Source organism: Tympanuchus pallidicinctus, unplaced genomic scaffold (genome assembly GCF_026119805.1).
Source record: "Tympanuchus pallidicinctus isolate F22 unplaced genomic scaffold, pur_lepc_1.0 scaffold1, whole genome shotgun sequence".
In the NCBI taxonomy this organism is placed as follows: Eukaryota; Metazoa; Chordata; class Aves; order Galliformes; family Phasianidae; genus Tympanuchus; species Tympanuchus pallidicinctus.
The window spans coordinates 65,852,978-65,868,257 of record NW_026294618.1 but is presented as its reverse complement, the minus strand read 5'-3'; the positions used below and the strand labels follow the sequence as shown (position 1 = coordinate 65,868,257).

The 15,280-nt window shown below is 35.0% G+C and overlaps 1 protein-coding gene across 8 annotated transcripts in view; it reads right to left on the bottom strand.

Moving 5' to 3' along the window:
• The window catches only part of QKI (QKI, KH domain containing RNA binding), a 137,384-nt gene that overhangs the window by 104,102 nt on the left and 18,002 nt on the right, over nucleotides 1–15,280 (bottom strand). For all 8 annotated transcript variants that reach the window (XR_008210223.1, XM_052698709.1, XM_052698728.1 and 5 more), the window contains exon 2: nucleotides 291–433. Coding sequence is in view for 7 of the 8 variants with exons in the window: in XM_052698709.1 (XP_052554669.1) it covers nucleotides 291–433 (143 nt within the window). In the remaining variant the exon portion in view is untranslated. The remainder of the gene's footprint in view (nucleotides 1–290; nucleotides 434–15,280) is intronic.

Below are 15,280 nucleotides of genomic sequence, written 5' to 3'. Positions count from 1 at the left end.
AATACTTCCCCCACAAAACTTACTACACAGTTTTTCAGGACTGACAGCATTGAATGAACAAGACATTTCAGATCTTAGATATGAAAAATTATAATCCGCACAACCTCCAACCACTCACCTTTTGCTTTACTATGTATCAAGCCACCAAGCAGCACATGCACAGCTTTCCTAAGAAGTACCTTGTCAGAAGCAATTCAAAAGTGATCCAAGAGGGGCACCTCAGGAAATTTACATTTAGAGACGACCACAAGGATCAAGAAATAATGTAGGGACTAAAAAGATATACTTACATCTGGATATTCTTTTACAGGCACATATAGTTTCTCTTGTAACTGTACAATAGGTCCCACAGCATCTGGTAATTCTGCACTTCTCTTCTCCGTACTACCATTTAATGTGTCGTTATACATGTCTTTCCGTACTCTGCTAATTTCTGTGGGGGGAAAAACGTATATTATGTATTAAACACAGTAACAGTTTATAATCTATCATGACAATCTCCTCTTTTTTAATTTCTCCCAAATTTCATTGTCAATTTCTTCCTTTCTAAAAGAGCGTTACTTTAAGACAAAACACAAATCTACTTCTTTTTTATTGCAGCAGATATCTCAAGCACTTTCTCAACAACTCTAAATTTGCTGCCTATTCAGTCCTATTTATGAAATTCAACTATTCAAGTAAAAATTATCTGCAAGCTCCTGAAAACTCACAAAACTGTTCATGATTTTAAAAGCATACAATAGCTGTTTACATATTTATTATAGTCAGGCTTGTAGGAAGAAAAAATTGATGGTGGAAAAAAAAAAAGGGGAAAATGGGGGTAGCAGAGAAGATAAAAGAGTGGCAGACAGACCTATCTGACAGTGAAAATACAAAAAAAAAAAAAAAAAGTAGCCATTTAATAATATTGGCTAGCCCAATTACACCATGCATTGGTGCATCTGAGCAATGAAAAACCTGAGAGTTGAAGTAAGCAGTTACTGACCACATGATGTGACAACAAATTAGTAAATAGTTCTAATGACAATCCCCCAGTATGATGAATCAGTCAGCTGGGCCGTTTTATATACATATGTGCATATATTTATATTCTATTTCTTCATTGCAAATAAATGCAAAACTTGTGGACATTTATCACATCACTAGGGAACGTCATCAGTAGTCTTCTAAGTACTGTTTCTGCCAATTACATCTGTATTACATATATCTACAGATGTTAGTTTACTTACAAAATGAAGTTGATTAGTTATAAATAAGGGTGTTAAAACAGATGACTTTGTTCAAATTCAGGTTAATTTCGCTGACCCATAGCTTCATTTGAGAACAGATACAGTTTTAAAAAAAACCTTATTTTCTTAAAACTTAATTTCTAGTACTGTTACAATAGCATTTAAATTGCTGCTATAGGAATAAAGCAAGAAACAGTTCATAACTTAATTTTTTTTACACTACTTGTGGTTTATTATCAATGAGTTTATTCCAGTACCACTGAAGAACTGCTCTCATGTATTTCCTGTGTTCCAAACTGAAAGTTAATATTTAAGCAAGTATTCTTGCCAAATCAGTAAGATTAAGACTGAAAGTACGGGTTGTAAAGTAAAAGCAGACATTTAATAATTATTTTACTCACAATTATTTCATCTGCTTTCAAAACATTTAGAATTAAAACTGAAAAAAAATTTATTTTAATATGAACAGAGGAAACTACAGAAAAAAAAGTTACTTTTAACCACAGTAGCAAACAAAAAGATTATAAGAACTTGTTTCATAACCAAAGTTTTATGCCAAATGATTTGTACTGAGATTCCACCACTTGAAAAGCTGGGGGGAAGGGAGCCTGCATAATGACAAGTAAGTTTCTGAAACACAGCAGACCTCGTTTTCAAGCAAGTTATTCTGAATTATTTCTAACAAACATACTCTGCATATTCAAGAACAAATTGTTTCTCCACTAGAAACTGACATACTCACTCACATATACCATACAGCAATTTGGGGCTTAACACCTGCTTAGTGTTGAGAATACAAATTTCATCATACAATCATAGTTCACAGCTTGATCTACACTCAGTTTTGGCAACAGGGACAAAAATCATCAGGACCACAAGCAGTATTCAGATATGCTTCAGCATACAAAGAAATTCTTTTACGCATCTCTTTGAACAAATATTACTATCTTTTGGCAGACTCTATTTCCTTTTCATTCTCTTCAGATTTTCCATTAACTTCCACAACACTCAAACAGGCTATGCAGTTTGTCTAGATTTCTAAGTATAAGAAGTAACACAGTCATTTTTATTTGTATTTGGCAGCCACAGAGTAGTCGCTCTGAAAAATTCATTTTGAACTGTATCATTCTTATGTAATATAAACACTAACATTAGATACCCTGCTTTTCACACGCACAAAAACACACACATCAAAAAAAGGCAAACCCACGTATTTTAATATTTTCTTTGCAAATATTTGTATGTCACAGCTGTGGCACAAAGGAACCAAACATTCAGAACACACACACTACAGTGTGCCGACTTGAGAACTATCACTGAACGCCGGCTTTTGTTAAACCAAAGTCATTTATCATGCCTCAAATGTTACAAACTGCTAATACATTAATAACTGAAGATCTTCTATTCCACGACAGGACCAGACACTGTATAGCTAGGGCTTGGCTTCTGTCTTCTCTCACCATGTTCAAGCCATCATAAGCAGTAAAAAACATCAGGCCAGGGATAGTCAACTGCATTCATTCAGCTTCATCATTGGCTCCTCACGTTATTCTTTCTTCTCTTTGAACCTTTTATCTTCTTTCTTGTCTCAAACATTTTTCCCAAGATCTCAAAAGAAATATTCAGAAGTGATGGGTAAAATATCAACAATGGTTTTCCATTTTTTCTTCAATCGCTGAGCAGGTCCACAAATTCCTCTTCTGTCAAACCACTGTCTAGGAGCATCTTTTCACTTCTTGTAGTACTTACAAGAATCACAGAACTGCTGCCTAAATTACAACCTCACGTTTATCCATTCTTTATCATTTTGCTGATTTCTTTCACACATTTCCTTCACATGACTGATTTTAGTTATCAGTGAACCCATTTTCCATCCTAACTTGTAAGCCCAGCCTACCCACAAGCATTCTCCAAATACTCTAGACATTTTCTTCCTTATTTTTTTCCCCTTTTAAGACCAATGGGGCATCTGACTCCTGCTTCCTGTTTAATCACACTTTTTTGTCTCAGGAGCACTCAAAAGCCCATATACAAAGTACAAAATTTTGATCATATGATCTTTCTTCACTCCATTATACTAAGATCAAGCTTTTAAGTCCCTTGGTATCTTGCAGCTGTGTCTGTCACTTTAAGCAGTTCTACTACCCTACTTTTTTTTTTCTTTTTTTTTCCCCAGCACCTCCAATAAAAGTTTAACTGGAAGTGCACAAATCACTCCAGAACACCTCTACAGCAGCACATCAGAAAAGCTAGAAGCTTCACTCTCTTCTAATTCTAGCCTAGTATCATAGTTTCACTCTATTCTGAAATGCTTAAAAATAGGAGGAACAGTACACAAGTAGAAAAATCACATCCTCTCAGCACACATTTTTGCATTTTATCAATGCAACCACAAATCAAAGAAAGAGGAACTTTAATTTAGGTTTACTTCATGTAACTTCTCACAGACTACCAAACAGATATTTCTGTCTTTCCTTCTCAAAAGCTTTTTTGGCATGCATCTCATGAAATCACACTTCCCAAGCTTATATGCAAGGCTTTGGCTCCTCCACAAATTCTTGCACTGTAGTATCTCACAGGAAGCAAACTGATTAGAAAATAAGGCAAGCTTTATTTTCAGTGTCAACATCTAAGTACAGTTCTAACTACTTTATCCTAACATCGTAGCAGTAATTATGTTCTATAGCACTCTAGGGATTTAAGTCAGTTATTAAGGAGAGATACTTAATTACAGCAGCAGATAGGACTAAAAGAAAAGAAAGCATACAGCAGCTTCACTATACCTTTAAAATTGAAAAGATCTAAGCCCCTGTCTCTACTGTGAACAGAAGTAGAAACTCTCATGAAGAATTCCAAAATTCACATTATTAACATTTAACAACAGTCTGTTCTTACTTTAAAAGTTGAAGTTCAGCAGAAAATGATGGATTTGTCTTGTTCACAGCAGAACACTGGAGGAATGGGCTTAGAAAAAGACAAACTGGCTTCAATATAGTTATCTTGTTCTACTTTAATATGGCATGACATAGTCACCTATCCTAGCAGTGACACATTCTTGTTCAGAAGAACATTATTCTCTCTGTGACCCTCAGAACTATGCACGTAATCTTCTCTTTCTTTCATCTACTGACAGCATTTTTCACTCCAATACCCAAGATGCAGTCCAAATCAGGACACATTCTTTATTACAACTACATTTATCTACAGATGCATACTTCTTGGATTTCTTCATGCTACGTAATCACAAACTATTCTTCCATCTTGAGAACATGAAGGACCGTGTTCAGCTAAATGTTTGCCACCACATTAAAAGCCACCAAAAAGTTATCGCACACCCTTTGAGGAAGGAAGTCTTGGCAACAGTGTTCAATACTGTAGCACTGTAAAGTGAAGAGGGCTAACAAACCTCTCAGCAAGAAGATGCAGGATAGAAAACCAGTGAAAAGGTTCAAATTTTTCCTCTCTCATTCCTTTCAGAATTGCAAATGGCCACAGAAGAACCATATCTACCATTCTTGATTTTTACAATGCACACCAAGTGTGTGTGGGTGGAACAAACCAATAGCCAAAATCAGTATGAGATTCAGAATGAATTAAAATATTAACTATTTCATGACTCAAGTCAGCATACTTTCTTGAGGAAGGAAAGCTTGATAGAGTTGAAGATTTTTAGTCATAGTCTAGTTCCATATAGAAGGGAGAAAAAAAAGCAGACTTTAAAAAACTAAATCTTTAAGTGGTATTGGTGGTGGGGGAGGAAGGGAGGAGCACTGTGTTGATAAGGCTAAAGCGTACAAGACACTTGGGCCTTAGTGATGCATAGCCCATTCCATTTCAGGTTTGTACATTTGTACTTTCTCAAAGAAAGCAAGTTATGCCTGAAATTGCAACAACATCAAACTTTTAAACACAGCATAATTTTATGTAATTAGACACAAAAATATTTCTCTAATAGTCAATTTGGTTCTTACAGACCATGACACTAAGAACACCAAAAAAAAAATGTTTTCAATATTTTCCCAATTTTTTTTTTTTTTTTGGTGAGAAATGGACAATTCTGAAAGCTATCAGAATACTTCAACAGTTCCAAAATTCATGTGATCTGCATTAATTAAGCTGAGGGGAGGCAGGCTGGGACAACAACATTCCTTCTCGTTCTTTCCTACTACAGCATCATATTCTTAAAATGAAATGCAAATGTGTGCAAATATTTTAATGAAGCATTATTACTGCACATAACTCCTGGTAGATCATCAATTCAGAAATTTAAAAGGTATTTGAACAATACATTTTTCCTATCCTTTTGCTGTCAGCTAGGTAGAGCAAACAAACATTACGAAGCTTCAGACTTGCAGATTACCTTTCTAAAGGATTCAAATTCAGGGATTACGATGGCAGATAAGTCCTTCCATAAAGTTCCATTAAAACTTCGATCAGAAATGCAACTAGATGCCTTTATTTTTGCCACTGTTTCCAAGTGCATTTATACAACATGCTGCTTACCTCAAGTAGTATCCAATACTGTAAGCAAAGCATGTGAAATAGTTTAGCTAAGAATTGAGAGAAAAAAGTAGGAAGAATGTAACCATCACAATTTGCTTTTATTGAAGTACTTCTAAAGACAGACAAACTATAACCTCACTTCAAAATGCTCTGAAGGCTAACACAGACCGTGTGCTCCAACTACAAAACGACCAACGTGGTAACACTCACAAACCCTCTGTTGACACAGAGCATATCGCATTTAAATGCATCTTAAAATGCAAAATAAAAAAAAAAAAAGGTTCAAAAATATGCAACACTGTCTCGCTTACACAGCACCTTAACTTGGAAGAAATGAAAAAGAACTTTTAAATTACAGGCATCATCACTGAAAATGTGGTATCAGTCAGAGATGCAGCAGCCATAAACACACACACAAAAAAAAGGTTCACATTTCAATTCATCCTGTAATACCTTGTCACTACTCTAGTTTCTTTCTCTTTCTTCCTCTAAGCTCAATCTAGCAGTACTTTTTTGATGATTAAACTGTCACACCAATGATAAGTGGGCTGCACTTTCAACAATTTGTCAGCACTCTCAGTATCAAAATTCAGTCATTTCTTTTGCAAGAACCTGCAAAATGCCTTCTCGTGGCCAGCTGTAAGGTTTGCAACAAACTGATTTCAAAAACAACAAGGATAGCATGCTTATCCTTTCTCTTTGTATAATCACAGAATGGCCTGGACTGAAAAGAACCTCAAAGATCATCTAGTTTCAACCCCCCTGCCATGGGCAGGGTCACCAACCACTAGACTAGACCAAGATGCCCAGAGCCACATCCAGCCTGGCCCTGAGTGCCTCCAAGTGAGCCAGCTCACTTCAACTGGAATCTAATCCATTTGAAAAGGACAGACTAGCTCTTCTCATCCCAAGTTTTCTTCCCTCCCCACCCCTTGCCTTTTTTTTTTTTTTTTTTTTAAACATTTTTTTAATTGGTCATGTACAGCAATAACACAATCCTTATTTTTAAATAGTGCTCCTTATCACATGGCTTTGTCTTGTTCAGCCCTATGTTGGTATGAAAATGTGACTTTTAATCAAAAGACAAAAAAGAAATAAAAATTTTTGGTTAAAAGTGCTAATGCTGACATCAACAGGCTAGTCATCAACCACATCAAATAGACTAACCATTGCGCTGCTCTGATTTTAAGGACACTATCAAGATCATGATGTGACTTCAAAAAACTTTTAAGTATTCTAAGACTCCTCGAGCTAGGCAGTACATAAACATACACAAATGTCTCTGCTGAATCACAAGGAATACTGAAGATATGAATCATGTAGAAATTCAAGAAAAAATAAAGAGGCTTGAAAGAAAGAAAAAATGAACAAGATTGCCCATACCCACAGTCTGACAACTGCCACCACTATGAGGGTTCAAAGGGCAATATCTGCTTAAAATTAAACAACTGAAACTGGCCTCAGATTAAATTCACCAATTAAAGAAATTCTGAACTTGAGAGACATGATTCTGAAGAACCCACAACTGTAAAGATGAAAGGAAAAAAAAATTAGAACATTTTACCATTTTCAGATCATATATATGATACATAGCCTGAGACAGAGATTCCTTAAAAGACAGTCTTCAAATTAAACAAGTAACATACCAAGAAAATTATTCTGTATGCAGATGATTTCTCAGACTGCTGTGACCCCATTCTTATATTAGAAACAGTGAACTTAAGATACTGAACATCTTTTTATTTCAGGCATCAGTCTAAACAGGAATCCATTAAAAGAACTGTGTGGTAATAGTAAATATGGTAATAAGCAAAGTTCTATTTTACTTCAAGTTGTACTTAATTATACAAGTGCAATCAGTGACAAAACTTCATACAAGAAATAAAATTAGTTGAAAAATTTAGCAATATCATTATTGCAAGACTAAAAACTATAACCAAGATGTTGAAAGGATGAAAAAAAGTGTCTGTATTTATCTTAAGTACTGCTTAGCATGAAGTAAACAGTGCTACTTAAAGACTGTCACCAAGTTCTCATATTAACAAATACTGAACAACTTCAGTTTCCCATTGAAGTGACAAAGACAACCAGTCAACTTTGGAAAGTTGCTCATTTTTCATCAACCGTGAGAAAAACAAACAAACAACAAAACATGCTTGAATTCACAACAAATGCATACATCTGAATAATCTTCCAGAAGACACATCTATGAAAACAAGAAGCCTGGCAACAACAGAAGTAAACCTAAATGAACTGAGACCTAACTTCAAGGTTAAAATAATTTTAATTTAATTATCATTTTTACTAAAGCTGAGTATTTTTCCAGACTCGAACACGAGCTGAAACAAAGAGATTTACAGTATACTAATCTTGCTGCTATTCATCCTTTTGTCCCATGCATTAGCTCAGACATCTGACTCAACACAATACTAGCAGGCAGGAAATCAGCAAGGCAACAAACTCTTTTTAAGCATGCACAGCCAGCAAAACTTTAATGAAGAGAATCAACCACAACTAACGTACAATAAGTTCAGAAACAAAAATATTGCTGTATTAGTATGCTACTGCAATGGAACTTACTGTTATTTGCCCTCTGTTTTATTTACTTTTATTTCACATAATAAACGGAACATTCAATTTAATTTGCAGTTGGTATGTTAAAACATACTTAGCTCATCTTTCCAAGCTTGATTTCCTTCAACAACAACAAAAAATAATAAATAAAAGATTGATCACAAAGAAACCTCCATCACGAGTATTTCTTATACAACCAGCAAAAGCACACTGAGTGCCACAGGTATTAGCAGATTCAGAACCTTTCTGCCCTTCTCCCCACCTTTTCTTTTTTTCTTTTTTTTCTTTTTTGTTTGTTTGTTTTTAAATGATCAAAAGATACTCTTCATTGAAGTTCAAAAACTATACTACCTGATCTACTCCATGGATTCTTGTTTCAATAAACAGAACCATGCTCACTATACTGAAATATAACAGAGCTTTCTAATAGAGCTAACTAATAGATAGCTAACAGAGCTAACTAATAATGAGATTGTACACACCTTACTTATCCTTGTAAACAATAATAAATACTTGGTTATTTATATTATTTTTAATTTCATTATTATTCAGAATAAAATAGACCAGGATGAGTCTACTAATCATCCCTTTTCTTTCTTACAATACAGTAGTTGATCGGCATGTAACAGCAGGCCCACATTAGGCAGATTTGTAAACTGAAAACTTGTCTTGGTAGGTTCAGTAGTCCCACGCAAAAAATACCTACGTCCAGTACTTTGTTCAGCACAAGCCAGAACTATCCTGAAGATATCTTCTCAGAGGTACATTAGTTTACAGGCACAAAGGTAGCTTATTCACTCTGTCAATGCGTAGCATATGTAGCATAGTTAAGAAGGGTGTCACAACAGCAATCAGCTAAAATGTAATAAAACAAAAATGCCCACAGTATTTCCTTAAGAATGTCATTTGCATCTTCTTCAGAAGTGAAGAAGTTATTAATTCTCGATAAATTACTGCTGACTTTTAAGAGTTTGTTTATCCACCCTGAGAACTCTGACAATATTCTCATGTAGCTTTTATTTCAAGAAAAAAAAAAAAAAAAAAAAAAAGAAATGCTACCATTTATTCAAGACAAATCATTCTTCAGAATTCAAATTAACAATTACTAATGCTGATTAGTAACAGTAATTATCATATCATTACCACATATTTATGTCATGTCTTGAAACACCATATCAATAAGATATTGGCTTCGTGAATAAGCTCAATTCTTCCTTGCATCTAAATAAACATACACTACTTTGGCATATATATTATTCTATCTCAAGTTAATGTGCCCTTGTTCAAAACCAAGGTGTTCAACACCAAGATTATGAAAAATCTGAAGAAATTGCACATTTCTGAGAAGCTTACTATAAGCAAATCAAAGAATACCTAGAAGTCTTTCCTTATTTCTGTAAGATACTCAAGACAATTAATTCTAGAATTTATATTATTTGTTAGAAAATCCAATGCACATGTTTACTATTGAAGTTGAAATCTGAATACTCTTACAGCATGCTTTGCTGTATTTTTACAAGAAAAAAAAAAAAAGAGGAATACATGTATGACTTAATGGAGCAACTTAGCACACAAGAGCATATTCTACATGCATTCAGACACTTTATGAAATATTCTACATTGAAGATTTCTTTGCTTTTGTGGATTTTCCTTTGTTTTTACCAGAAATTTACTCAGAGACAAACTTCAACACAATATGCATACACAGCACAAAAAAAAACATGATAATGAGTGTTAATGATATGTTTTTGATAACCGAAAGTTTTCAAGTAACTGTGACAAGTACCCGTGAAGCAAAAATATGTTTATTTTTCCTTTTTCTTAATGAACGACTTTCTTACTAACATCTTCTTCATTCTACGAGTCACTTCTTATAGTCACCGAAATCTAGCAGCAGGATCTTTCACAAAAATGAGTCTGGCCTTCATGCCTTTGAAGAGGAAAAAAAAAGTTCAGAGAACTGCTGACTGAGATCCCAGTATTAGGGGGGAAAAAAAATAAAAAAATCTTGACTTTGCGTGCATTTTATGAATCAGTTTTACCACCAAAAAACAAGTGTGCTCCTATCTGGCAACATGCTAAATTCAACCAGTCAGCTAGCTGGCATCTTCAGATTCAAAGACCTCTGCCACAAGAAGTAAGGTATTAACTGACAGCAGAAGATACCGTCCAGGAGCAGAGAAGAAATGAGACAATTTGCCTCTGGCATTCATAGATATTTCCTGACAGTAAAGACATGGCAAGATTCCAACTCTTTGGGTTTACTTTCAACTCTGCAATGCACTTTCCTTTACCAAACATACGCTTTTACTCTTTTTTCTCCACTCAAAACCCTCTCCTATCCTCAAAGAACATTTTCTCCATAATAAAGTCCCTTCTTGCTTCATTCCTACAGCTTTTGAGGAGTTTCTTCCATTCCAATTCTAATTCCTGCCTAACACTCCCTTATACCTCCAAATATGCCTGGATTACCAGATATCTGAAGGAGAGCATCTTTGTGACTCTTTCCACAAAACTACATCTAAAAAATATCATCCTTTCTTAAAGCAGGAGTTTCAGAAGAAAACAAAGGAAATACACATAGCACAGGCAAGAGCCCACCTCTCTCAAATCCATTTGCCAGATCCACAGAAACTACATATGTTTTTCTCAGGTTTGAGTAAATCACGCCCAAAGGCAATAGGAGAGCAGCAAAGCCAGAAACTGGATGGAGGCACATTATATATTCAGCAGGATAGACTTGGACATTTCACTGCTCAGATGCACTTTTAAGACTTTTTCTTCTGTTCATTTTTTATTTTTTTTTAATTTGTTATGTTTCAACTGTAGCCTAAGCCACATACTTGGCATGAAGTTTTTGGGAACTCTAACAAGTTGTTAAATGATCTCTCATGTTGTATGCAAGATATATAACACAACCTTAATTACAAGTTGTATCAGAAACTAGTTAAAACTTGAATGATAAGATTTCTGCCATCTAGCATACTTTAATGTACAGTACATTCCTAGCTCCCATAATGTTTAGTTTAGAAAAAACAACGTAAGTGGGCAGATGAGGAAAAAAAAACATGATAGTGTGGCACATTTCACAAGTTATATCTGCAGCTTTTATCGAAGTCACGAAATTAATGCTTCCAAAAAACATTCCCAAGTTCTGCATTATTGAAATAAGATTTCAATTTGTACATAAAAAATAGTATGATTACTGGCGTCATGTTAAAGAGTGTTTTTCTTCACAGTATGACAGAGTCCAGTACAAGTGAAAGACAATATCACATTTATTATCCTGCTCATAAAGTCACTACCTGAACTTTATTTCATGGTTTGCTTTAGGCAGCTCAAAGAAATAAACTACAAATAAAAGCGACAGCACTACACTAAGATGTAGCTCAATTTCTAATACGGAGCATCAAAATGAAACTAAGATGAGGCATCAGCTATGAGCCAGCTTACACCACCAATTCCAACTTTACTCTGTCCAAAAGCTAATTCTGCTTTCATAGATGAACCATTTCTTATTAGATCACAGCCATGTACAACTACTAACAGCACAAAGATTACAGTACAGCTATAAAATCTTAACACCAACTATGTTAAATTGGAACAGGCAATCTTAATTTCCTTTCACCATTTAACATTCAAGACTTGTTCTTATAAGCTTTAAGCACAAAAGCAGTCAAATCTAGAAACAGCCTTCCAGGCTCATATTCTCTACCAGTCTCCCTCTCTTTCCCTCCAACTTTTCTTTTTTCACCCAGCTGTTCCCACACACCGGCTGCAGGGGGAAATAATTATCTTTTGAAATAATTCTGGAAGGATAAAGAAAGAAAACAAGCAAATAGTTAATCTGCTCAGGCTACAAGACCTTCATAGCACTCAGTAAGAGCTTCCAATTATGCTGTAAAGGAAGTGGAGGAATAAAAAAAAGAAAGAAACAGAAAAACTCAACAGAACGCACAGGTGGAAGAGGGGTTTTGGGGTCCTCTATCCATCACTGATATTTAAAAAAAATCACTTCAACATGATTTTGTTACTGAAAATGGAACCAGATTGCAACACAGTAACACTTGCAGAAGTACAAAACAAGTACTCTAGGCAAAGTTTACAAAGTTTCATAGATGTAGCAAGGAACTAGAAACACAACCAGTAACACAAGTTACAATGGCAATTCAAAGCCTGCAAGCATGCTGACTCCACTTCAGCCTGCCAGGACGCGCTTAGGTAAATTCTCTTAGTCTTCCTGATCAGTATCATGAGTTCCAAATCAAAAAATCTACATTGGCTTGTTATTTTATTTATTTATTTATTAAACTTCAAAAGGGAGCTTTTCTCAGGCTTTCTCAAAGGAAAAAAAAAAATAAATAAATAAAAAAAAAATCACATGAACAGCAAAAGGACTTCAACTGTACTTGTGCACTTCAAACGTAATTACTGGGCACTTCACATCCCATTTATAAAAGCAGCTGGAATTAACCCCCAACTCCTCAGTTGAAAAAAACACGTTTGGGAATGTCTCTCCTCTGCAGGTTTCCCTGTTTTAGATCAAGAAATTAAAGCAAAGCATGGAAATATTGTTAATTACATGACAAAGGAGAAAAATATTTGGGGATATTTGGATGCCTCTGGAGAATTTTCATTATCACGAAGAGATCCCAAATAATAGTGTTCACTTGCTGTCAGTATAGAAGCACATTCTGCAGCAAGACCAACAGAGACCAGTGTAATTAAGCAACCAATTCCCAGTACTTACAAAATTTTATGAAATTATTTAAAGACTGTGAATCACACAGCTTCCCCTTTAGAAACTCAATAAAACTTCCCTTTTTTCCAGCATGTCAGTAAACTAAGTTTTGCCTACTTTCAGAATCATCAGCAACTTGTAAAACTCAGAAGCAAACAATTTATCTCCTTCCTCTCACTTCCATTCTTGCAAGAAAAATAAGCAAAAGGCAAATTTAATTTCACAGATTTAAACTCCCAGACGAATATTTCAGTTCTTTCTCGTATTTAAGTAAATATGAGAATTAAATGAATGATTTTCTCTTTCTGAAATAATAAGTCGCCTAGCAAAACTTTCACATTTTGTTAAGAACATAAAAGAAAGCTGTTTTGTTTAAAAAAAGAAAAAAAAGAAAAAAAAGAAAAAAGAAAGAAAATTTGCTTTAGGTTTTATATCAAAAATTCACAAAATCTAATATATTTTTGGCCACAGTCACAGCTACTCAGACCAATTCCTAAACTTGGGGATGATTAGAGGCTCTATTTGAAAGTACGTGTTTACTGAATAAAAATTAAATACAGAGTTTTACAAATTCTATCAACATGGGCAACTGCAGTTCAGCTATGAATGACAAGGATACGGTAACAGCAGAACACTCTCCCACATTTCCTTGATGAGCGCAGATGCACACAATCCAAACAAAAACAAGAAAGGAAAAAAAAAAACTTAGAAATATATCTACCACCACTGTGTTCAAAGAAAATAGGGCATTATGCACACACTGTACTGAAAGGAGATGCTACCCTCAGCAGATTTGTCCCATCTTACCACATTATGAGTTGCAACTCATTTTTAAGAGGCTATTACACTCTTTTGGACTGGGAGGGAGATTGCTGCTGTGGGATTTTTGCTTTCTAGGCCTTTTTCTTTTGGTTGGTTTTGGTTGCTTTTTGTTTTTGGTTTTTGTTTTTTTACAGTTATTATTATTTTGGAAGTAATGAGAGATGAACGGCAACATACATGCTTTGGGCCTACACACATTTAATTGGTAGGAAGAAGAAACAGTAAAACTACTGCTGATCCTGACCTAATGGTAGATCCAAAGAACTACCAACCATTAAAGTGAGCCACATGATTATTCACAACCTGCTTTACAGAAGAAGCAAAAAAAAATCACAGAGATAAAATAGAGTTCATCCTAGGAAAAAATACCAGATCTCGGCAGCCCTGCCTGCGGCAGCGGGCTTGGAGCTTGATGATTCTTAACATCCCTTCCAACCCAGGTCTATCATCTTATGATCGTGAAGATGCTATTCAAAAAAAATAATTGAGTTCTCTGGGAAGGGAATTTTTTTTCCCAAATTATATGTAAGAGCACAGACGAAATCAGAAATCTGGATCGTCAGATTAGCATTACTTCATCTCACTTGTTGCCATACCACTTCCTTTTTCTTTGAAGGGTAAGGAGAGCTACTAATCTGAAGAGCACGCTGCACCAGAAAAATACAGGCAACATTGTCTTTGCTTTTTTTCCCCACTAACAAGATCATAGCTCCTTATGCATCTCTTACATCAGCTCTGCTTTTCAACTCCCTAATTGAGCAGAAGACTATCGGTACGCTTTCCTTTTTCACTTGACTAGCTTTCTTCCATGTTACTGAGCTGAAACAGTATGGATGCCAGAATTAGTGGAAAAAGAGACCTTCTGAATATCGGAATTAGTGAAAAGAGGGACCTTTCAAACCAGAATCTCCTTTTGGCAAAACCAAGCTTCTACACTAAATTAGTTTAAAACCATCTCCTCTAACTTCTCTCCAAGACCTTTCATCCAGACACAAAAGTTACTTTTGGTAAATGAATTGGACATAAACTCTTTTACTATCAACATAAACGTTTTGGTTTTAACTCTAAAATCTGTACTTAGCCTCTCCTAAGTGAATGGGCACCTTGGAATGCTTACAAGTGACAAAATAATAAAAAGCATAGGAGTGGAACATCCACCACTCTGGATATCAGTAAACATCTGAAATTATTTACCAAGGGCAAAGAAGAATTCTAGGAATTCTAAGGTTGGTTCCACTTCAAAAGGAAACAGTGTTCATAAGAATCTCCTATTCTTTGTTTCAAAATTAGCAAAACTTACAATGAGATTATACCTACCCATTTCTCAAGCATATTTTAGGCCATGATATTCCCGTGACATCAATTACAGAAACACAGTTAAAAACTGATCAACCATTATTTTATTTCGCTA